General features: G+C 32.9%; 1 protein-coding gene across 1 annotated transcript in view; it reads right to left on the bottom strand.

Annotated features, from left to right (window-relative positions):
* LOC127721407 (cell surface hyaluronidase-like) overlaps nucleotides 1-26564 on the bottom strand; it is a 57516-nt gene that overhangs the window by 16405 nt on the left and 14547 nt on the right. Inside the window, exons 2-8 of the mRNA XM_052228128.1 lie at nucleotides 25140-25277; nucleotides 8091-8313; nucleotides 6774-6937; nucleotides 3701-3857; nucleotides 1985-2140; nucleotides 1182-1412; nucleotides 487-591 (exon numbers count right to left, since the gene is read on the bottom strand). Of these exons, the coding sequence (XP_052084088.1) occupies nucleotides 487-591; nucleotides 1182-1412; nucleotides 1985-2140; nucleotides 3701-3857; nucleotides 6774-6937; nucleotides 8091-8313; nucleotides 25140-25277 (1174 nt within the window). The remainder of the gene's footprint in view (nucleotides 1-486; nucleotides 592-1181; nucleotides 1413-1984; nucleotides 2141-3700; nucleotides 3858-6773; nucleotides 6938-8090; nucleotides 8314-25139; nucleotides 25278-26564) is intronic.

Below are 26564 nucleotides of genomic sequence, written 5' to 3'. Positions count from 1 at the left end.
CAGCTTAAGCTCCGCCCAGTAACCAAATTCACAATACACAATAAAGAAAAAAAAAACAAATTGGTTAAGCTCCGCCCAGTAACCAAATTACGGTATTATACTACAAAGAAAATAAAACGAAGTGTTTAAGCTCCTCCCAGTGACCAAATTCACCGTAAACTAAAAAGAAAATGTAGCAAAGTGTGTAAGCTCCGCCCAGTGACAAAATTCACGTTACACTATAAAGAAAAGGATACAAAGTGTTTAGCTCCCCCGAGTGACAAATGTTTAAACTCTGCTTTAATATAATACGTATCTGCTGTTATAAAATTTAAGTTGTCGTACTAAGTACATTTTAGGATTTTCTTTCAACAAGGATCAAGCTTTGATTAATTATGTTTACGCAAGTGATTCATTTTATGATTAAAGAAATAACAAATTCTATATGAACGCAGAAAAAACCAACAAAAGTTCGACCTATGAAAAACAGTTTAACATAATACTTACGGTCAACACGTATCTGCTTAGGGCCACAATCATTGCATTCAGCGACAATTCCTACTTCAGCTTGGTTCATATCAAAGTCGGTTGATGTTAACAAAACTTTGTCTCCTACAAACGAAAATTTTAAATTTGAAGCGCTTTGTTTAAATTGTAACGAGAAATACTTTTATAACACACCAGTACTATAGATGTAGTTAGAATGTAAATTTATCTGAGAAATAATTCTTTCGTGTCATGTTATTCTGTATGCTCAGTTCAACAAGGGCAGGAATTATACATGTATTTTTCAATAATTTTACACCGAACTTTTAACTAGGCATTAAGTCAAACGAAATAATTGAGTTTCAATGATCCAGTTGACGTGTTTATTATATAACATGCAGAAATTGGATTATTAAATAGTCCATTTGCGTACGTTGTTTGTAGCTTCATGATTGGGTACAAGGGAATACACGACGAAGGATGGTTGGGTTGAAAGTAAACAATAGTAGGTGATTTGACGAGGGTGCTGCTAGATATTTTATATCTAATCAGAATCATCATACCAGGTGCGCAGCCTCCCCCTAAAACAGAAAAAAAATCATAGGTAAAATAACAGCTGCCGTTTTTTTTTTTGTCAAAATATGGAATTCTAACTGTTAATTCTCAGGAGCGCGCTCATACATCAAATTCTGGATCTGAACCTGCATACTACTTACCAGCATCCCAACTTTCTACATTATCTACGAGGTCAAGTCGAGGGAATCCAGTATTGAATGGGTAAACGGTAAAGTCTAGAAATGTTCCGAACCAGTCTCCACTTTTCACTTGACTCAAGACTTCAATTTTTTGTTTACTTCCACTGTTCAATGTTGTTACGATGGTAACTCTTGCTCGTTTTTTGTCGCCTGATATTCTATCTATATCTTCAACTGTAGAACTGGGATCACCTTTAAATAACAGGAGAAGTAGTTAGACAATTATGTGTTATCTGAAAAGTTCAAATGGGCGAGGCAAATGATTTCTTGGGATGGGTCGATTTTTATTGTCCAGCTGTCAAATCTTGCAACAATATGAACATGTGAATAAAACATGAAATCTTAACCCTATCTAATGGACACCTTAACCCTATCTAATGGACACCTACATATGGACTGCTTACTCAATAGGTCTGCAATCAAACAGGTAACTGGACACTTTGCTCTGGTTCTTGTGGTTGTGTTCTACATTCCACGTGACAGACAATCAATACCCAGTTCAGTTTTGTATTTGAAATACTTTCCGCACTCGAAGGAACGCGTGACCTCTAGCCTAAATGTCTACCTTTTCATTAATACAATTTCAAAAGAAAATCTTGTGTTTCGTCTTTTCACAAGAAACCTCTATTACTGTACCCTCCTCCCCAATCCCCAAAACAATATTTGAGATGAATGATTTCTTATGATTTAAGAGCAGACGGATACTTTATACTCAGTCACATACATAAAGTCAGTATTGCCATCCCTTTAAAGTTTATATATACCTTTAATTGTTATTAGGGCGTAAACATCATCATGGTCGACTTCCCTAATTCTTTGAGCTCCTATGGACTCAAGAACAGCGTACACGCCGTCTAAATTCTTGCTTCCTTTTAGCTTTCTTTGTAAAGCTACACCAATAACACGACCATTTGGAACAGCTGTAAACAGCATTTTTCAATTAGTGTTAACCATCAATTAGATTTTCAGTCCGGTAGTCAGCACTTTTGTGTTGACATGAATCATATATAAGATATATATTATATATGACATGGTCATAATCATAAATCAACTGTTTACAAAACTTTGAAAATTTCGAAATACTAAGAATTTTCTACATCGGGAATAAATTGCCTTTAGTTAGCTATATTTTGGCAAAACTTTTTGGAATTCTGGGTCCTCGATGCTCTTTTGCATCGTACTTTATATGGAATTTTTAACTCTTTTGAATCGAGTGTCACTAATGAGTCTTTTGTAGACGTAACGTGCGTCTGGCATACAACATTTTAAGCCTGGTATCTATGATGAGTTTATAATCATTGGGATCAAATCACTTTTTTAACACAAAAGCAGTTATCCTGAAATAACAACATTATCACTAATTATAACTCTTTCCCCTGAAACTACAAAGAAACTGGCCAGTTTATCATGTTTATGGCAAGAAAAGACATTGGTTAGTAAAATCGGTACTTTTCCTAGAAAATCTATAAATGTTGAATAAGCTTAAATAGAATTAAAATAGATAAAACCAGAAATGCTATATCTATAGATTGCATTCAAAATTATTGACAATCTTGCATTCAAAATTATTGACAATCGTGTCTTTGGTCTTTAATATATATGTTAAATCATATGCCTGACTATTCTCTATACTTTTCCTCTTTCTCTTTATAATCATTGTACACGTAAATGACGGCGTCAACTAGGCAAAAAGCTGTATATGACGCATTCATTGCTGTTCATGCATGGTGTTTCAAAATAACACTGGAAGCTCATTATCCGCCTAAAGCTCAACATATTTAGATCATTCTCTCGACTGCAAGGTCTCAACACAATATTGAACAGTTTATGTTGTTATTATTTGATTATCAGCAGACGTTCCATGTGTAATCGAGGTCAATAGACTTTCTGTCAAAATAACTGCCAACAATTATGAATAGAAAATCGTTCAAACTCGCATTCGGAACTGGTTGCTAAAAGTAAAACCTCCCGTGCTAATATTTTATCAAATAAGGAACATTAATGTTTTTTTCAAACGTAGTGTAGTTGTGGGAAGACGCTCGGTATTTGCTTTACACTTGTTTTAATGCACTATAGATAAATTTTGTAAATGAGTATTAGGTCATACCACAGAGGCGGATTTAAGGCGGCAGGGTGCCCCCCCCCCCCCTTTTCCCTTTGTGGGAAAAAATTGGTTGACAATTCAGGGAATCACTGAAGCATGACTAAGCGTGCCCCCTCTTATGGCAGTCAGTGGGCCCCCCATTATGAAAATTTCTGGATCCGCCACTGGTACCACTTGTGTAAAACTAAAAGGTGTCTTTATTTCTTCAGATTACGCGATGGGTCGTGTTTACGTCTAGGGCAATCTTCTCGTTTTATGGCATCTTAGCCGGGAGTATTACCACAGATAAACCAACGACATCACAATAGTAATGAGACTTTTGACAATTAAACGGTGATCGCATGGGGAGGTAATGGTCATTACTAAATGTACTTACTGTTTATGAAAGGTCCAATGTCCGTGAATCCTGAATTTGTCCACCAACACTGGCCAGATAAACAGAACATTTTCTCTTTATGAACCTTCATTGTTTTAGCATCAAACTCATAGATTCGGAGTCCTTCCATCCATTCATTTTTATTTTTATCGCTCTTCTGCAAATCAAGATATACAAAATGAAACAAGGACTTTTAAAAAAAACTCACTTTCATTTTGTGGGATAGTAATATTTGTGTCTCTTTCCTCTCTGCATTCAAGGGTATTGCATTTCCGTTTAAACGTAAGATGAATATACGGATATGTTGAAGGGAAACAAAGATACAGTCTTCAACAATAAAACATTGTCTATACAACAAAGCCAGCTACATGTATAAGCCTTTACGAGTCTAAACATTTATGAATAAACAAAAGGATAAATGAGATCAAAAGAACACAAGGAACCAATAAAATTAAACCAAAAGACAAATATTAAAAGATGTGAATAAGCAATTGAATGCTGTTTGCGTAACGTCCAGTTGCAAATATCCCATAACTATATATGCATGATGAGAATACTAAATAAATAAAATAAATAAATAATCTTTATTTCAAGAGGATAATCCCATTAGTTAAAACTAATCTTCCTGAGAGTCCTCAAAATAATAATAACATATTTATAAGTACAAAGTGTTATAATGATATATTATACACAATATACAATTGTATCTAGATAATAATGAAAAAGCATATTAATTTGCACAATTGATGAAAAATGTGTAACATTTTGTTTTAAAAGATACAAGTGTATTACTCATTTTTATTTCATTTGGTAAACTGTTCCATATTTGAGAACCTGAATATGTAAATGTTTTCTTTAAAAAGTTTGTTTTTGGTTTCGGAAGATTTAATAGTTTTTCATCAGCTGAACGTAAATTATAATTCTGATTACCAATAAAATGAAAGTTTTTTTGTAAATGGTTAGGAACCATATCATTTAATGATTTAAATACAAGTATTGCCTTTTGATATTGAATGCGTTTTTCCACATTTAACGAGTTTAAACTATTAAACAACAAACTGGATGATGTCATTATGTCAGCTTCTACTATAACCCCAGCAGATTTCTTTAATAACTTATTAAGTTTATTTAGTCCACTTTCATAACAACTTCCCCATATATTGCAACAATAATCAAACAATGGCAGAATATAAGCATTTAAATAAATAATACGTATATGCATAGGTAAATATTTTCTTATCTTTTGTAATAAATTGATTCTATTTGATATTATACATGACATTTTATATATTTGCTCATTCCAATTTAGTTTTTTGTCGATATATAAACCAAGAAGTTTTTCACAATCTACATTCTCTATTTGTTCATCTGAAATTTTGATATCTAAACTGTTCCCAGTTGAATAAAGCCTCTGTTTTGAACCAATAATCATTGATTTACACTTTTTGGTATTTAGTTTCATACAATTTTGCGAACACCAGTTTTCAATTACATGAATATCATTTTGAAGGTTAGCAGTTAACTGAAGTACATCAATACCTATACTATGTAATGTAGAATCATCTGCATATAAATCTATTAATGAATTTTCTATGTTCAGTGGTAAATCATTGATATATAAAATAAATAACAGAGGGCCAAGGATAGAGCCTGGTGGTACACCAGTTTTTATGCATTTAGTATTAGACATTACGTTATTGACCTTTTAAAACTTGTTGACTTCGTTCATACAAGTATGACTTAAACCAGTCTAGTGTACAGTTTGAAACATTATAATATTCAAGCTTTTTTAATAAAATTATATGATTAACCAGATCAAAAGCTTTCTTTAAATCTAAAAATATAACTCCGTTTATTTCTCCATTATCTATATTCGCTAACCATTCATCTACTAATTTAGTAAGTGCAGTTGTGCACGAATGTTTAGGTCTGAAACCTGACTGAGTAGTATTAAGAAGGTCATTACTATTTAAATATATATACAAACTATTAGCTATATGTCGTTCTATGATTTTGGAGAGACAAGGCAAAACTGCTATTGGTCTATAATTATCAGGATTACAAGCATCGCCACTTTTAAAAATTGGGCAAACTCTTGCAGTTTTAAAAATATTTGGAAATTTACCACATTTGATGCTTAGATTAAATAAATATGTTAAAGCTGGTGCAATGACATCGCTGCACATACTCAAAATATTTGGTCCAACATCATCTAAACCAGTTGCTTTAGACTTGTCAAGTTTTTTAAATACATTTTTACATCTAAAATACTCATTTCTGGTAAAATGAATTTTTCACTACCCCTTTGTAACTTTGATTTCACAAATTTGTTGAGTACATCTAAACTTGGACCTTCATCATTATTACATAATTTGTTATCAACTATACCTTCAGCAATATTTGTGAAATGCACATTAAATGTATTTGCTATATCAACATCATTTTGAATTACACTATTTTCATATAATCCAAATGCGTAATATTATTATGTATTTTTTTGGGATTTAGACTTTTGACATACTTCCAAATAGTTTTACTATCTTTGCAATTTGAAATAGCAGTTTGGAAGTAATTTTTCTTTGCCTGTTCTACTAAAATTTTAACCTTATTACGCCAAATTTTATAATTATATATATCCCCAATTCTATGAAAATAATCTCTTTGGTGTCTTGCGCTATTTATATCAGAAGTCCACCACTCTGGTTGTTGAGTATTTTTCACCCTTTTAATTTTCTTAGGAACATGCTTGTCTAGGGTGCTCAGAAATAGATTATACCAATAATTAGCTGCTTCATCAACATCTCCAATCGATTCAATGAGATGAAAAGGAGTATTTGTTAAATTTTCAATAAATTTATTTTTATCAAATTGTTTGAATAATCTATATTCTATGGACAAATGCTCCATTTTTGATATTTTTGGATCAAGTTTTCTTGTTTCGCAAACAGGACAATGAATACTAGTACTCCAATTGGGAAAGCAGATTATGTTTGATAGAATTTTCATTTCATTTATATGTTTTCTCCGATTTTTTAAAAGTATTTTGACAAGTTTCTATTTCAGTCAAGCTTACCAGATGTTTAAAGAAAAAATCACTTGGAGTAGGTTTTGGAAGAGTCTTCGTCAATTTTGTCCAGGATAGCTTATCTCTTCCATGTAGTTCAAGAGTACCACCATCACCAACACAAATGGACTTCTGGCCACACATGAGGATTCCAGGGTTCTCATAGCGCACACCTAAATAATGATTCAAGCAATTCAAATATACCATTGCAATTGCATAGTCAGATATCAAATACAAACCAATATAAGTCCAGTACATCCTTCGTAACTCGTTATGACGTAGAGTACGGACAACTTGAAACTTATCTCACGTAAGTATATATATATAATCAATGACGCTTTTTTATTGAAAATACGATTTTGCGTTTGAAATAGTCCGTTTTATACTTGTTTTTTTTAAAGCATTCATATGAAACGTAATTGAAATAATCTTATATATTTTTTCATGGCCCTTAATCTAGGTAAACGATCTTAAAGTCAGCGCGAAATGACTACTAGTATTTAGTAATTACTAAACATAGCCAGAAATTAGTAGTACTTTTGCTAATTAATATTCATAATATGTAAATGAGAATTGTACCACGTGATAATAGTTTGAACTGGACTGGCTTGATATCATTAAAATCTTTAAAACACGGATATTATAAGTTGCCCGTCACAGAGTCCTTGTTTATAATCACTCTGATATTTCCGTAAAGTTGTCAGGCGGTCAAAATCAAAACAATGAACGCGAATTTAGTGAATTTTTCGTGTTTTCGTGAGTTTATTCTTCTTGAAATAGGGGCATTTTAACTTTACGTGGGAACCTAGAGTTCAACGACTACACATACAAGGTTTGGACTTGCTTATTCTTTGGACATTCAAGTTTCAAGTTTCATCCCGGCAACCTGTTTTTGTAATGACCTTGTTAGCCAATTTTCAACACGAAGTTTGCAAATTTGACGTTTCAGCCATTTTAGTCTGTATTTTATACTGCAATGTTAAAAGCCTCTCGCTTCGATTTTTAAAATAGCTCAGGAACCTTGATTTTTGCAACGACAGTCATTATGTTTCGTTTAAATGGTGTATATTGTTGTGTATATTTATTTTCTGTCCCGGCAACCTGTCTATCACTTAAATTAAAGTTAAAACAGACATTTTTTTCAAAATTCCCTATTATTTCAATATAATTTCCGTGACCCGTATCCGATTTCTTTAGTATAATATTCAAATAAGCAAAGTGGCGTTGATTTCTGGATATGAAGTAATTGAAAGGAAAAAAAACCTTAATAATCAGACAATAGTAATGCTAAAATTAAACAATCTATTATCAACTTTATTACATTACCTCGCAATAAAATGTCAATCTTTTTCTGAATCAGGCAGTCCTCTGCACCGATCGCCATGGTACCTTGTATATAAATAAAATGAGTTCGAACTACATTGTCTCTATTCGAGTCCCATACAAGGACCCCACCGGTTTCTATGGTGATGCTTTTAACGTCGATGTTTACATCAAGTTTGACTTTCATGCCTTGTTTTATGGTTACAGCAGAACTGCTGCTAGGAACCTGAAACCATAACAATACAAATAAAGGGATTGCTCCGAGATAATACTAGAAGTCGGGTCACGTTAAGGGATTGCTCCGAGATAATACTAGTAGTCGGGTCACGTTAAGGGATTGCTCCGAGATAATACTAGTAGTCGGTTCACGTTAAGGGATTGCTCCGAGATAATACTAGTAGTCGGGTCACGTTAAGGGATTGCTCCGAGATAATACTAGTAGTCGGGTCACGTTAAGGGATTGCTCCGAGATAATACTAGTAGTCGGGTCACGTTAAGGGATTACTCTGAGATAATACTAGTAGTCAAGTCACGTTAATTAAAGACATCTGTATTTTCGGACTTTTATCACACTATAATCGTTTGAGTTCTATAAATCTTCAAAAAGTTTCGATTTTTTTTCTCAGGTGATTTGTAGGTTTGCCGTGAGGTTTAATTGAACTAATATCATATATTATCATCTCATTGTCAAAGGAGTTTGTCCTGATTAAGTGTTAATCATTATTGTCTCATTATTAAACGAGTTTGTCCTGATCAAATGTTAATAATTATTATCTCATTATTAAAGGAGTTTGTCCTGATCAAATGTTAATAATTATTGTCTCATTATGAAAGGAATTTGTCCTGATCAAATGTTAATAATTATTATCACATTGTTTAAGGAGTTTGTCCTGATCTAGTCTTAATAAGTTTAATGCAAAGTAAGGGAACATAGCTGTTGTGATCATTAAAGATTCCGAAAACTAACGTTAAATCACTAATCAAAATGTATGGCAAAATTTGTCTAACTTCGAATAACAATAGGAAATAATGGAATACAGAAAAAACTATCAGGTATGAACTGAATTTTAATTCATTGAATATTTAGAAAGATTTCTAGAACTGAAACGGTCTATACGAATTAAAGTGCACACGAAAAGTATTTCAAGAAAAAACTCTACATCATTTACTCTTCTACATCCTAGATTCTATCGTTTAAAATCAAGAAAATTCTTCATCCGGCTATAAGCTTAAAATCATGAAAACTCTTCATCCGATACGCTTCTTATTATTTTCTATACGCTCAAGCCTATCATTTAGAATCACCAAACTCCTCATCCGACACGCTTCTATCATTGTCTATACGTTCGAGTCTATCATTTATAATCTTGAAAAAGACTTCGTCAAATACGCTCGAAAACTATTAGTTGAAGTCATGAAAACTGCCCTTATGATACGCTCGAGGCCTGTCATTAAACAGTGTGATTACATGTATCCCTTGATGGATCGGGAAGATGAGTTGTTTCTGTATTTGCATGTTGCATCGACTTATGATAGTAACATTCAAATACAAATGTATAGTCAGTACCACTAACTACTGGGCGGCAAGTTCTTTCGCGGACTAAAAGTCTATCAACATCGTACCAAATTAAAAGTGTGTGATCTAAGAACGAGATCTACATGTGTTCGGCAAGTCACTGATGAAAACGAAAATAAACTCCGGATTCAGATTAAATAAGGAAATTGGCAGTACATCACGTTAAATAACCCATTAAAACTCGTTGTCTGGTGTCTTATAAAAATTGGTTCAATCTTAAAATTATCGTGAGAAATAATGACATAACGTGTGTCAGAAAACGTTGAATAGTATTTTTAGACGAGGTACAATTATTTAATTCCTCATTGGCAGAACGCGATATCTGCAGATTTATATTGAAAAATATCAGATGCGAGTCACAAAATAGACTACAGAAGTTTTATATAAACTACAGGAGTTTTAGGTATAAAACCACTAATGCATAGCCCATTGCTTTCTATGTTAAATTCTGCAAATTCAAGCATAAATGGCTACTTTGTCTTAAGTTCAAATAAAGTGGCAGTTATTTCATGTCAATACTGTACCTTATGCTGACTTGTGCTGAAAAAATCAACATACCTTTAATTGCATATTAGAGCGTACTGGTTCCCGGAAGTTTGATAGTACAATAACAGGAACTTCTGATCTGAACAACAGGCCAAATGAGCCCTCCTATTAAAATTTCATATACTTCTTTATTATTCAAATAAAACTTTCAACAAGGGTTCTACAGTGATCCCAAGTCTCCAAGCTTTCATTTGATACTAAAACTACCCAAATATTCCCACTATTGACAAAGATACAGCTATGCGTAGGAACTATTTTGTTTAAAATATGTACTACTTTCTTGTATGTTCTTTCCAACCGGGCCTGAATTAGTGGTTCTATACCTATAACAGCACCAAACTTGTTATATTGACTTCTGCTTGACTTAATTTCCATCTATGATCTATTTCTAGCATAGAAAAACACAAATAGCTTTTGTCAAAACACTATATCACTGAATTCAAGCTCAAATTGGACTGGTAGTAACATATGCGTTAAACAAAGAAAACTACATATGGATACCAATAGTGACAGATATGACACTTTTTCAGTTTTTACCAGTTCTGATTTGTTAATATCTACTCAAATAACAGTGTTTTACCTATATGTCTTATTTTTATCAGAGATTCTTCCTTGAATATAAATACAGTGGTCCAAACATAAAATATAAGTGATAATTTTGTCCCCCCTTTTTTCTACATGTTGGAAAAGGAGAGTGATTTGGTAAAAAACCATACTTTTATGTATAAACATGGATCAACAAGAGCAATTTATGTATCTCCAAGCTAGACAACTTGCTAAGATGGTTATAAAATGCATTTCAAGAGAGATTTTGGAATTCCTATATAAGTATACACCAATTTTCCTTGAAATAAATAATTCACCAAGAAACACAATAAAACTTGAACACTCACTAGATAATTTGACCAAAAACAATATCTATACTATAAACTAGTCATAATATACAAGTTTCATTGGTTCCAGTGTTAGATAATCCAAAAATTTAAATTTTAGGTAAAATCTTAACTGTGTGCATGCTAAATGACCAAAAAAGGCTAAACTACCTTATAGGAGCAATTTGAGGGCTGTAATTTGACACTAACATAATTGTTACATAAAAAAAATAATGTAACATGATTCCTGACAACAAATGTGACCAATTTTCACTGTAAAGGGTATGATTTCTAAAAATAGAATTTCACATGCCTGTCAGTTACAGGTATAAAACCACTAATGCATAGCCCATTGCTTTCTATGTTAAATTCTGCAATTTCAAGCATAAATGGCTACTTTGTCTTAAGTTCAAATAAAGTGGCAGTTATTTCATGTCAATACTGTACCTTATGCTGACTTGTGCTGAAAAAATCAACATACCTTTAATTGCATATTAGAGCGTACTGGTTCCTGGAAGTTTGATAGTACAATAACAGGAACTTCTGATCTGAACAACAGGCCAAATGAGCCCTCCTATTAAAATTTCATATACTTCTTTATTATTCAAATAAAACTTTCAACAAGGGTTCTACAGTGATCCCAAGTCCCCAAGCTTTCATTTGATACTAAAACTACCCAAATATTCCCACTATTGACAAAGATACAGCTATGCGTAGGAACTATTTTGTTTAAAATATGTACTACTTTCTTTCCAACCGGGCCTGAATTAGTGGTTCTATACCTTTATTTTGTTTTACATGCTGATCGGAAGATGATCAAAAACTGAATATGAATTATGTTTAAAAGTATGTACAAATATCCATACACATATATACATGTAATACGTTACTATGGATTAAACAATTATCGTTCATTGTTAAACAGGTTGGGACCAAACCCCCTATATGGTGATAATACCTGCATAGAGTGATTATCCTTTCTATAGAGGGATATATTTGTTTAGACTGGATTTAAAGCAGGAAGATGGCAAAAATGCATTTTCTAGTTATATTGGCTATATATAATCTATAACATTATAGATATCAATTGTTGCACTTTACTGAATAATGGGATGCCCAGTTTTCTGCTAAAGTTACAGAACTTGCAATCTAGTGTGTACCTATCTGAACACCTGATCAACAACAATAGGGACAGTTGACCTTTAAATCTTAAGTTAAATCTAACAATAGAAATCTGTTTGGTTTATTCCTCCTATTCCTACATTTTTAACATCTGGTATGTCAGTAATAGTTATCCCATGAGGACGCGGTGTGTCAGTGTAAGATCACACCGACAGCCGGAGGCCGGATGGTGATCTTACACTGACACACCAAGTCCGAGTGTGATAACCATATTACATCCCAGCTCTACTAGACTATATGAAAAAAACATTTACGCTTCATAACATCTAGTTCAGAATGCCATACAATAATGATAATATACTTTATATATTTCTATATAGTAGTATTTACCCTTTATGAGCCGGATACAACGTTTAAATATGTTAAATTAACAGTGAGTTTGTATCCGGTATGAATCGTGGCTTTATATGCTAAAGGTCTTGAGTTCGATTCCACGCATAAGACACTGGAAATTTAGTGGATTTTTTCTACGTAATTTTAAAAGTTAGTCTTTATTCCGCTTAGATATTTCTATGTTTTATTGTGTGTTTGACATTCCCGCCAAAATTTTAAAGAACAAAAGAAAGCATGCAGAACAAAGAAACTCAAGGAAGGGTGGTCTGGAAGGTGTGATGCGGCTCAGATCGGGCGCCTTGCATTTGCGCCAATTTTTAAAAAATCCAATTTTTCAATTGCGCCACAAGGTTGTATTTCATTTGCGCCAAAAAATAAAAACTACATTTGCGCCATTTTACAGGTAACATATAACGGAAAAGTTAAAATATGCATTGCTATATCGTGAATAAGATTTTTTTCAGAGTATCCCTCCTGGGTAACTAAGTGAGTTCATACTCATTTGTAATATAAAACTGATAGTCAATTAGGTTTAAAATTATATAGTATTCATGTTTGAGGTGTCAAGATGGACATTGTTAATTCTGAGACAAACAGGCCGTTAGTTTTCTCAATTGAATTTTCCATATTTTTCATGTTGCTTACAAGTCTTGTGTCAGAACAAACTTTTGGTTTTACTCCAGTGTTACTGTATAGTGCTTTCTTTTATGTTTTATGATCACGTTAATTTATAACAGAACTTTGTTTTAACATTATGAAAAGTCTCTTTTTAATAACGTATCAGTGTATAAAGCTTTCATTATGGTTATGATGACTGGTTTGGGATGAATAGTTTTATTATGCAATCAAAAACTGTTTTAAAGTTATTATTAAAAGTCTCTTTTGAATAAAACATTTTTTATACTATTTACCTGTATTTACCTGTATCATTGGTGCAAATGAAATGTTTTCTTTTTGGTGCAAATGAAATATGGTTTGTGGCGCAAATGAAAGATTTTTTTGGCGCAAATGAAATGCCAATTGGCGCAAAAACAAAGCACCGCTCAGATCACCCCTGTTAGAACGGGAGTATTGCGTTTCCGCTAATTTTTCAAAGTTCCAATACTACGTTTCCGGAAACTTAAAGTATACGTTTCCAGAATTTGTATTTATTACTTTTCCGGAAATTTACCTGGTAGTAAATTATAAATATTTGAATATATGTTAGATAAATTATTTATTTTATTTATATTTTTATACAAAAAAAGTTCTGATCTTATATCTACAATATACTAGATATAACCAGTTGACTCAAGTAAGGATTAGTTAAACTGCAGATTACATACGTGTTTTGGAATTTTATATAGATGGCAATTCGAGATTTCCACCAACCATTTGGGCATCACCTCCTGACCCCGAGGAAAAGAGAACAACGAATGGGCCGAGTCGTTTCATGCCCACTTGAACGAGCAGTTTTACGCTAGCCATCCTAACATTTTTGACTTTGTCGATGTGCTATTAAAACTGCAAACAACATCATACATAAAGATGACAACTTTATCTATCAAAGCACCCGTTCGAAAATATGAAAAGGAGAAGATGGACTTCCTTGTTGAACAAAACACAAAACTTGTAAACGGTGAATGTACTACTGTGGACTTTGTACGACGTGTTGGCTACAAATATTCTGCCAGAACCGATTTATTAACTCATGTCAAGATATATCTGATAAGTGCTGTTTTTTAAACATACGTTTTAATTCATATTAATGATGAATTTTACTTGTATGTTATGATGACCTCTATTAACTTAATAAATATTTAATTCATTTTAATTACTAGTATGACTTTGCTTTCGTTCAACAGGTATTCCTTAATTATTTTCCCGGAAAAGTAATAATTTATTTTTTCCGGAATCGTTACTATTTTCCCGGGAAAGTAAGGTATTTATTTCCGGAAACGTAGACTTTTTTTCCCAGAAAAGTAATGCCAATTTCCGGTAACGTAAAACGCCGGTTAGAACAAAGGAGTTGGGATGTAATTTGTAAGAAATTCATGTAGGAATAGAAGGAATACTTGAAAAAAAACAAGGGATTAAATCACACATTAGATTTTTCAAACATAAAGCTAATTAACTTCAGGTAAATATCCATAAAAGGGTACAGGACGTTTGCGCTTTTTTTACCTGTAACACGATAGGTCATTTGCGCTCCAAACACTATGAACGTTTACGCTTTAAATTTTGATACACATATATTAAATTGACCGGACATTTGCGCTTTTTACCTATAGTCGTCTACCTGTACTTTTAATGATTTGTATCTGTGGTTCGTTAGGTCTTAAACATAGAGTTTAAGGTTATAGACTAGTAAAGGAAAAAGATGAAAAGATGATTTTTTATCATTGAACAACAGTCGGTTAATTTCATTACAATTCGTTATATTGATGAACAGGGACCTCAGTCAAGAGTTGAGAAAGAGAAATTAGAATATCTATTTGAAATGTAGGCGAAATACCAGTCAGGACAGATTACAAGAGCTAATTTTGTTCATTCCCTGGGCTTCAGAAGTTCAGATATTAAGCGAAAACTGACCTGTGATGTCTTTAAGTCTTTGGAATGTTTACTTTTAGCTGTATCTAACTATATCAATGTGCTGTGATATAACTCATAAACACGAATGTGCTATGAAACGACTATTAATCTTTTAAAAATAATGAAAATTATGACTTTAATTCAGGAGGGAAGTCATAAGAAGCAAATATTATAAAAGCGAAAATGTCCTATATAAAAGGCGCATATGTACTTTTTTAAAAAGCGCAAATGTCCATTAAACTAGAGGCTCTCAAGAGCCTGTGTCGCTCACCTGATTCTACTTTGGTTTTGGAAATCATGTAAAAATAGATTAAAATCATAAAAGATACCAAATAATGACTGAGGCCAAATTTGGTTTAATATTGGTCCTGTAATTTAATAAAAAATACTGGTGGCCAACTTGAACAGTAAATCGGCAACAAAGTAGCAATACTTCATCAGCACCTCATAAGAAACATTTATGCCATGTTTTGGTTTCATTCCATTCAGTGCACCTCTAGAAGAAGTATTTGTATGTATTTTCCATAGGGTCTTATGTTAAAGGAAGTCCCCCCATTGGCGGCCATCATGGAAGAAGGATCAGCTTCAAAGTAACAAAACTTAGTCAGCACCTCATAAGGAACATCCATGCCATGTTTGGTTTCAATCCGTTCGGTATGTGGTTCTCTAAAAGAAGACATTTGTATGTATTGTCCATAGGATCCTTTGTTAAACATTGTCCCCATCTGGCGGCCATCGTGGATGAAGGATCAGCTTCAAAGTAACAACACTTGGTCAGCACCTCAAAAGGAACATGCATGCCATGTTTGGTTTCATTCCATTCAATGGTTCTCTAAAAGAAAACATTTGTATGTATTTCTCATAGGGTCCTATGTTAAACTAAGTCTTCCGCTGGCGGCCATCTTAGATTATGGATCGGCTTCATAGTAACAACACTTGATCAGCACCTCATAAGGAACATTCATGCCATGTTTGGTTTCATTGCATTCAGTGGTTCTCTAAAAGAAGACATTTGTATGTATTTCCCATAGGGTCCTATGTTAAACTAAGTCCCCCGCTGGCGGCCATCTTGGATGATGAATCCGCTTCAAAGTAACAACACTTGGTCAGCACCTCATAAGGAACATTCATGTCATGTTTGGTTTCATTCCATTCAGTGGTTCTCTAAAAGAAGACCTTTGTATGTATTTCCCATAGGGTCCTATGTTAAACTAAGTCCCCCGCTGGCGGCCATCTTGGATTATGGATCGGCTTCATAGTTACAACACTTGGTCAGCACCTCATAAGGAACATTCATGCCATGTTTGGTTTCATACCATTCAGTGGTTCTCTAAAAGAAGACATTTGTATGTATTTCTCATAGGGTCCCGTGTTAAACTAAGTCCCCTGCTGGCGGCCATCTTGGATTATGGATCGGCTTCAAAGTAACAACACTCGGTCAGCACCTCATAAGAAACATTCATGCCATGTTTGGTTTCATTCCATTCAGTGGTTCTCTAAAAGAAGACATTTGTATGTATTTCCCATAGGGTCCCATGTTAAACTAAGTCCCCCGCTGGCGGCCATCTTGGATTATGGATCGGCTTCAAAGTTACAACACTCGGTCAGCACCTCATAAGGAACATTCCTGCCATGTTTGGTTTCATTCCATTCAGTGGTTCTCTAAAAGAAGACATTTGTATGTATTTCTCATAGGGTCCTATGTTAAACTAAGTCCCCCGCTAGCGGCCATCTTGGACAATGGATCATCTTCAAAGTAACAACACTTGGTAAGCACCTCATAAGGAACATTCATGCCATATTTGGTTTCATTCCATTCAGTGGTTCTCTAAAAGAAGTCATTTGTATGTATTTCCCATAGGGTCCTATGTTAAACTAAGTCCCCCGCTGGCGGCTATCTTGGATGATGGATCCGCTACAAAGTAACAACACTTGGTCAGCACCTCATAAGGAACATTTATGCCATGTTTGGTTTCATTCCATTCAGTGGTTCTTTAGAAGAAGTTCAAAATGTAAAAAGTTAACGACGACGACGGACGACGGACGCCACGTGATGAGAAAAGCTCACTTGGCCCTGTGGGCCAGGTGAACTAAAAAAGCGCAAATGTCCTATGAAAAAGCGCAAACCTCCCGCGCCGCCATAAAACCTCGTGAGTTTTCATCAATGTCCAATTTGAAAATATTAATAGTAGAAAATGTTTTAAAAAGTTCTAGCAAATGTTTGTTTTGTCTCATTGAAATTGTCCTGTATCCTTATTCTGTTTTATCAAAATAAATGTTTCTATCTTTTTTCAGAACTATTGTGTTTATTTCCTTTTGTAATGAAAAGTCTTTGTAAATGAGTGAATACATCAAATATAAATCAAAACAAATTGGTACAATGCCCCCAAAATTCGAGTTGCAAAATAAACTAAGTTGTGAAAGAGGTTTGAGAAATAATTGAAGTGAACTGTATTGATTGACATGGACAATAGATGGACAATAAATACCTGACAATAATTGGTGATTTAAACCGTGTACCTGAGTGGACCATATCAAGTGAAACTCAACTGTTTGTTAATTTTATCATCTTCTGCAGGGACGAAAAAAAGTGCACTGCAAAATCCAGTTAAGTTTTAAATTTTCTAAAACATACAATGCATTTGAATTGTATTTATCTAGGGCATGCTATGCCTGAACACTTTTCCAGATGCACAGGTTTGTCTGTACTCAGAGTAGATTTTGAGGTAAAAACGCAGCCATTTTAGCCAAAGGGTCCACATGAACCTTAAACATTGATGTAAGCAGTCAATTTAAGCACCATATTATACTTTTAGCATTACTGTGTAACAAAATATTATACCACAAAAAAATCAAAGTTACTAGAACGTATAATAAATTTTCATATGTAAACATATTATACGTTCTAGTAACTTTGATTTTTTTTGGCTATTACCAGAACGTATAATATGTTTAGATATGAAAAATTATTATAAATCAGTCCATATAAAGCAAGAATTCAAGTTCTACATACAGGAACCACTGGAAAATTAACAAAATGCTGAATATTTTTTGAAAATATCAGAATTTTCACAAAATTAGTCTATATAAAGTCATTGTGATCTGGGACTAATACATGAATTTACCCTATCTATGGGTCCTTAGTGCAATACATGCAGCATCTTGTTACTGTGGACTATCTTAATTTGAGTGTTATGAAGTGTAGTTTAAATTTGGCTTTGCATCAATGCTATCTGTTAATTATGGTTCAAAGTTTAAACTATATGTGTAAATTATATACATGTTATTCAATTTAAATATTTCATTTCTGTATTAAGCCTTTTCTTCATCATAACGTTTCATATTTGAATTATTAGTAATTTCCTTTTATATAAATTCAAAGTACATTTCTCTATTTACTTTTAAATTTTTATTCTCTGCAATGCATCCACTTTTATTTCCTTTATAATCATAAGTCTTCATAAATAGGTAAAAACGGCGTACTTTTTGCACTTATTTACCTGTACATCAATTAAAACTAAATTACTAAAACAACAAACTACCCTATAACAACAGCTATTGTACTTTGTTTGTAGGAACAGAAGGAATATGTATTTTTAAAGGTGTCTTCTGGCTATCACTACATTTTGTATTTTACTATTCTGGCTATTCCTACATGGGAGATTATGGGACGAACAATAGATGTTGTTATTGCAAAACAAAATATGTTGTTTTAGTCATTAGTGTCTAATTAGGTCACAGGTAACTCTACCTGTGGAAATTAAATAAAAATAATTATTTTTATGAAATTTATGTAAAAAATGGTTGTCTTTTTGGTTTGAAAACATGTATCAAATGTTATAATTAAATGTTTCTAATATGGAATTTCTTGAAAATAAAATTATTTAAAAGAAAAAGTAGTAAAAGCTTTTAAAATACTGGAAACAAATATTTAAAAGAAAAGGTAGTTTATGCATTTAATAGTAACTTACACTTTTAACTTTAGCTTCAAAGTTTTAATTAATTTCATTATTTGAATAAACTATGATTTTTAAACAAAAACAGAAGGTCCTAGAGCAACAAATCATTTAGAAGGTTGGCATAGTAAACCATAAGAAGTTAGTCAATGCACCTCACCCAAACATCTTCAGCATGATCAAGTTGTTGAAACAAGAAGAAGCCTTCCATGCTCCCACACTTATCCAATACAGAGCCGGTGGGAAACGTGTAATAAGAAAGAGAAAATACAAAGAAATAGATGACAGATTTTATGACGTCTTTATACTCTAATTCCATTGGATATTGGATGTGAACTGATTGATATTTTAGTCTTAGATGCATGTTTTTTTATTAGTTGTTATTGGCTTTGAACTAGCTGTCAGTAACTACCATTTTGCTGTGGGGATGTATAAGTACCCGTCCACGTCCACTCAGTGTTTTTGTTAGATGTATTTCTCTTTGTATCCATCTGATGAGTTAAGCCTTTTTCAACTGATTATTATAGTTTGTTCTTATGTTGTACTGTTACACCACTGTCCCAGGTTAGGAGGGGGTGGCTCCTTCAAACGAGTTTAACCCCGCCACATTCTGTATGTGCCTGTCCCAAGTCAAAAGCCTGTAGCTCAGTGGTTGTCGTTTGTTGCTGTGTAACATATTTGTTTTTTGTTCATTTTTTTGTACATAAATTAGACCGTTAGATTTCTCGTTTTAATTGTTTTACATTTGTTATGTCGGGGCCTTTTATAGCTGACTATGCGGTGTGGGCTTTGCTCATTGTTGAAGGCCGTACGTCGACCTATAGTTGTTAACTTCTGTGTCATTTGGTCTCTTGTGGAGAGTTGTCTCATTTTCAATCATACCACATATTCTTATTTTTATATTCAAACACTGAAAACAAGGTTACAAAATTATGAACTTATTCCAGTTCAGTATGGAGATGCTGCTTCTCATCTCCTGCACATTGATTAAGACTTTATATTCTCTCGTGTGTTCAATTTAGTGCAATGTATTACTGTGTTAGTGCTCTGTTTTAATGCCAATTTAGTGTAATTTTCGGTGCTTTGTTTCAATGAATATGTAGTGTAACTCAAAATTTAGTGCTTTGTTTCAAAGAATAATTACTACAATTTTAATACATTTCAATTGATATTATTGTCCATTCCTCTTATTCCCACTTTTTATAAATCTGGTAAGAAAAGTTAAAATTTCATGTGGGAATAGGGGGAAACTTGTGCAAACAAAGGATTATACTGTATAAACACTGTTTAATCAACTTTTAATTGACAAGTGTTTTTTTGGATAGGTAATAGTTTATTTTTGTATGTGTATGAATTCTGTGTTTTTAACTAAAATAAATATGAACAGGGTTTAAGCTAGGATTTTGAGGGCTTTAGTCACTTTTGCGCGGGATTAAAATCAACCTTATTTTGGTTAGCAGCAAGGGACCTAGGATGTATATTACTATCTATACATCTTTGTCAGACTTTGAAGGACTAAGGCATACTAGGCAGCTACTGCATGATTTGACTGATGTGGCACTTTAATACGAAGATTAGGATATAAGATCTAGAAATCTAGTTCAAAATTTCACTTCAGTTATTTTCAGGTTACATTCCTAATCAGCAAAAGTTGGGATCCATTTTTTTTAAACCAGGAATCACAGCATAAATGAACTTGTAAGGACTATTTCACTGCATCATCCTTAAAAACGTTTTAAAGCGATATTTAGAATTGATTCTATAAAGTTGGAACCAAGGATTTGTACAAATCCTTATTGGAACAATTCTAATGAATTTAAATTGTAAATTTATCATGAATAGATCACGTTTACTTTCGATTTCCAAAAGAAATGAAAACGGGAAGTGACAAGTGGATAATAAATTCAGAATGAATCCGGATTCATCTACGGATTGGTTCGTGTTTAAAAAAGGCAGGAAATTATCATTTTTTAAATTAAGTTTGCTAAATAAGAACTATATTTGTCTCTCTCGTTTAGTTTGATACTTAATTATTTTGTATTTTACGTTTTAGTGTCTTTAAATTCATAAGAACACTTTCGCACATGCGCAGTTCATCGTAAAGGTTGACACAATACTTTAATTTTACAAAATCAATGATTTTTTAATCTTACTTCTATTTATCTGACTTATTTTTTTTATTTTGAATAATTCTTTGAAGAAGAAAAACATATTACAAATTAACTGTGTATTAAATTTTTTTTTAAATAATATTATACTTAAACATGTAAGAAATATGTTTTCTTTTAAAAAATACAGGTAAATCTTAGGTGAATTTTTAATTAACCTTGATTGTTATAAAAACAAATTATTTATCAAAACATCTTTTGTTATTTGTATGTGGGAATAGAAGGAATAGTGATTTTTAAAAGTGGGAATTGAAGGTTCATTCCTCCTATTCCCACTTTTTATAAATCTGGTAAGAAAAGTTAAAATTTCATTTGGGAATAGGGGGAAACTTGTGCAAACAAAGGATTATACTGTATAAACATTGTTTAATCAACTTTTAATTGACAAGTGTTTTTTTGGATGGGTAATAGTTTATTTTTGTATGTGTATGAATTCTGTGTTTTTAACTAAAATAAATATGAACAGGGTTTAAGCTAGGATTTTGAGGGCTTTAGTCACTTTTGCGCGGGATTAAAACCAACCTTATTTTGGTTAGCAGCAAGGGACCTAGGATGTATATTACTATCTATACATCTTTGTCAGACTTTGAAGGACTAAGGCATACTAGGCAGCTACTGCATGATTTGACTGATGTGGCACTTTAATACGAAGATTAGGATATAAGATCTAGAAATCTAGTTCAAAATTTCACTTCAGTTATTTTCAGGTTACATTCCTAATCAGCAAAAGTTGGGATCCATTTTTTTTAAACCAGGAATCACAGCATAAATGAACTTGTAAGGACTATTTCACTGCATCATCCTTAAAAACGTTTTAAAGCGATATTTAGAATTGATTCTATAAAGTTGGAACCAAGGATTTGTACAAATCCTTATTGGAACAATTCTAATGACTTTAAATTGTAAATTTATCATGAATAGATCACGTTTACTTTCGATTTCCAAAAGAAATGAAAACGGGAAGTGACAAGTGGATAATAAATTCAGAATGAATCCGGATTCATCTACGGATTGGTTCCTGTTTAAAAAGGGCAGGAAATTATCATTTTTTAAATTAAGTTTGCTAAATAAGAACTATATTTGTCTCTCTCGTTTACTTTGATACTTAATTATTTCGTATTTTACGTTTTAGTGTCTTTAAATTCATAAGAATACTTTCGCACATGCGCAGTTCATCGTAAAGGAAGCACCTGTTTGACTCGTGAAAACATTTCTGAATGTTATGAATAAAGTTTTCTATCTTTTTAATCGAAATTGTTGAAAGTTTTTGATTAAGAGTTATATCAAATATGACGAAAATACGTTCATTTGACGAAACTACGACAAGCGAACTGCAAATTGTGATCGTTTGAGAAATATTGAAATTAAAATGCGAACTGTCCGAGGGAAAACTCAAATGACGAAACTACGACAAACGAACTGCAAATTGTGCTCGTTTCATAAATAATGAAATTGAAATGCTGACTGACTGATTTTACTGGGGAAAATAATTATGATGATCAATTATGAGGTTGATAACGGATAAGTGACCCACCCGATGGCGATAAGCGGATTATCTGTAATCACAACTTATAACAGCTTGCTGTGCCATCCCTCTAGATGATGTGTAGTTCTCGGTCCCTGTGTTGTGTAATGGTCCCAAAGGTGACTGTTCTGTTCGACCCAGTATGTTGTTACATAGTCTGTAAAGGGAGTATAGTTGATGTTAGTATCAATCTGATCTATGTCGGTTAGGTCATAAAACCACACATCTTCGACTTCAGTAGTAGGTACAAGTGGAAGGACAGCGGCACAGCGTACTAGTTGATGAATGTTGTTGTCTTCCTTGTATGGAACCTGAATCCCTGTTTCTTGTGCTTTTCTCCAGATACATTGTGTGTAGTCGAAAAAAAGCCCTTTGAGTTGATTCCAGGAAATACAGAATATGCTGCATTTCGGATGGCGACTTCATAATCCAGGAAGATAGTGGTAGGCTGAAGTTGTAGTTGGTGTTGGTGGCATACATCTTTGAGTAAAGTCAGGAACCTTGTGTATACTAGTTCGCACTTGGCTGCAAGTAAACTGTGTACCAGTGGATACATTGCGCCGTCAACCATTGCGTGAAATGTGTAAAGTTGGAAGAATAGACTCGGACAGGAGTAAAATGTACCATCACCATATATGATATCTGCAGCTGCTAAGCGTGTTAGATTCTTTTGAGTACTGAAGATTAACAAACACCAAACTGTGTTGTCGTCTGTTAGCAGGAATGGGTCACCTTTGGAAGTACATACCCAAATAGCATACATGTTGATTTCAGTAACAGTTTTTGGTAAAACTGGTAGGTTCTTCTTGCGTTTGTTGTACATGGAAATCTTGCAAGATGGGAAAGTTTGTTATAATATTATCTATCATCAATTTATTTGTTCGGTTGACAATATTTTAAATTTACAAAATCAATGATTTTTTAATCTTACTTCTATTTATCTGACTTATTTTTTTTTATTTTGAATAATTCTTTGAAGAAGAAAAACATATTACAAATTAACTGTGTATTAAATTTTTTTTTAAATAATATTATACTTAAACATGTAAGAAATATGTTTTCTTTTAAAAAATACAGGTAAATCTTAGGTGAATTTTTAATTAACCTTGATTGTTATAAAAACAAATTATTTATCAAAACATCTTTTGTTATTTGCATGTGGGAATAGAAAGAATAGTGATTTTTAAAAAGTGGGAATAGGAGGAAGACACCGATATTATTTACTAGTATTTATTAATATTTTTTTTCTTTATTTTCCACAAGATTTATCTGGATTTACCTTGGTTCATTAGTTTAGTGTTGTTACAACATAATCCTACATAATCCCATTGTTTTCCTAAAAATTCTGGGAACTCCAACATAAAATTTTACTATTTTACCTATAAAATTCAAAATGTAGGAATAGACAGAATAAACCATTTTTGAATTGTAGGAATAGCAGGAAGACACCATCTGTTCATTGAGGCATAACTGAGTGGAATATACCTGACCATCACAGCTTTCAATTATGATGAACAATAGATTATATATTCAGTAAGTTTAGCAGTAAACTAGACTTGGTGCATCCAATGTTGCAGGTAACTGTCATAATAAGTAGACATGTTCTGCTTTAAATCCAGTCTAAACAAATATATCCTTCTATAGAGAGATAATGTCATCCCTCTGTAGAAGGGTAATCACTCTATACAGGTATTATAACCATATAGGGGGTTTGGTCCCAACCTGTTAAAACTGTCTGAAACCTATAGATACGAAAACCGTTATTGGAGTGGTTTTAAAAAAAATTGCACGTCAGCCAAAAGATAATATAAAAAAAATTAATTATTGCCAATGTTCAACTAATTTAAACGTTTTACTCCCGGTCATATTTTCTCTAAGCCGACATAACGGTTATAATTTTTTTTTAAACTATTGAAAAGCCTAGTAGGACCGACATAGATATATTAAACTTGATTAGGCTTTTCGGAACATTTTCCGGGTTTAAAACAAAATAATCTATAACTTGTAAAGCCTGATTTCAGTGGAATGCTTGGGTTGGTTGATTAATTATCGTTTCCATCACGTCCATTGGCAAATATTTCATACATTTTCAGGACTAGAGCAAAAAAACAATGAATACAATACATGAACATGTCAGTCGATTCTGCAAGGTGGAGGATGAAGGACGGGAAATGGGATATGTCGGATAGGGACAGAAAGTATACCTACTATGTACATGTAACAAGAAGGCCACCCGCAGAACCGAAAGATTGAATGAATTATCATCCAGATTTGATTTGCCAGGTAACGTTTTTAATAATAAAAAAAAAACCGAAATACTCACAGATAATCCATTATCATTCCAAGTTTTTGCTTCCGACCATGGTTTCAGATCTGCATCTGTATCTGGACATATCGCATGTATTCCATTGAAGAAACACCAAACCGCGAAAACCACAGCTCGCTTCAACATTTCCCCTTTCTGAAATATTTTTGATATCTATGTACAGTTACCCCTGTATCTCTATTTATACCATATCTGGAGTTCAGATTGACGTTAAGCATGGTCTATTTGAATTGACATAAATTAAATCATTTTTTTTAAGCATGGTTTGTTTATTTAAGTTTTAAATACCTCCCACTGTTACGCCTAGATTTACGTGGAAATCATGCGTGATGGAGTTGAAAAACTAGGTACTTAATATGTAACTGAATTTTAGGCACATTTTAATTTACATGTGAATATAGAAGTCTTGTATTGTGTTCCATGATATTCAGAGCGGCGGAGGACAATTTAGCACATTGACAGGACATTTTAGTCCAAAAAAAATCGGACGTTTTAGCGCCAAAGTTTAACCCATTTTAGCGCAAGATTTTTAACCCATTTTAGCGAAAATTGAAATTATCAATGCCCATTTTAGCGCAATATTTTTAACCTATTTTATAATGAGTAATAAATACAAATTTTTAATAGTATCAAGATAGCATAATATTAAAAATATCATGTCCATTAAAATACAGCACTAAAATTCTAAAAGGTTAAATCAAATGTTAAAAGTCCGTTCTAGCCAGGAATTTATATTCTAGAGAACGTACGTAATGGGCTCTGGATATACCGCCTGTACAATACTGTTCATAAAATTGCAGTAGGAACTGTTCTTTCTCTTTATCTTGTCTTGCACTTTGATGATAGTATCAAGGAAAACGTAAATAGCTGGTGACAACTATAAAATTGCTCATTATAATGGGCATGGAACGACTCTGGGCCATTATTTGTTCGCTTTGAATTACATGGAACTTCTGCTCAAAGCGTATGTGGAAACAGAATATATTTCCTATATCGGTATTCATCACATATTACACTTTTCTTTTCCTCTGTTCGTTTCAACAACATTATGTCTATGATGAACCAAAGTGAACATATCAACAACTTAAACATTAATCCAGCATAAATTACTGTTCATGGTTTTAGTAAGGCGAGTATTATTCAACCAGGTAAATTTTCGCTAAAATGGGCTATTGAAAATACAGGTGAACGGATTAATCCTGCGCTAAAATGGGTTCTAATGTCTGCGCTAAAATGTCCCCAAGTAGTTTAAAAATTTTCGCATAAATGTCCTGCGCCCATTCAGAGTATATTGTCTGTACTCACTTTTTAAATCATTTTATATAACACCCTTTTGCAAAAAAAGAAATATAGTAAAAAAAAAACTCCAGCAAAAACGTCTTTGTGAGTAATTTAAAAAATAATTATCTTCCGTCATAAAGT

The sequence above is a fragment of the Mytilus californianus genome, unplaced genomic scaffold, assembly GCF_021869535.1.
Source record: "Mytilus californianus isolate M0D057914Y unplaced genomic scaffold, xbMytCali1.0.p SCAF_12, whole genome shotgun sequence".
NCBI classification, from domain to species: Eukaryota; Metazoa; Mollusca; class Bivalvia; order Mytilida; family Mytilidae; genus Mytilus; species Mytilus californianus.
This window is presented reverse-complemented; position numbering and strand designations above follow the sequence as displayed.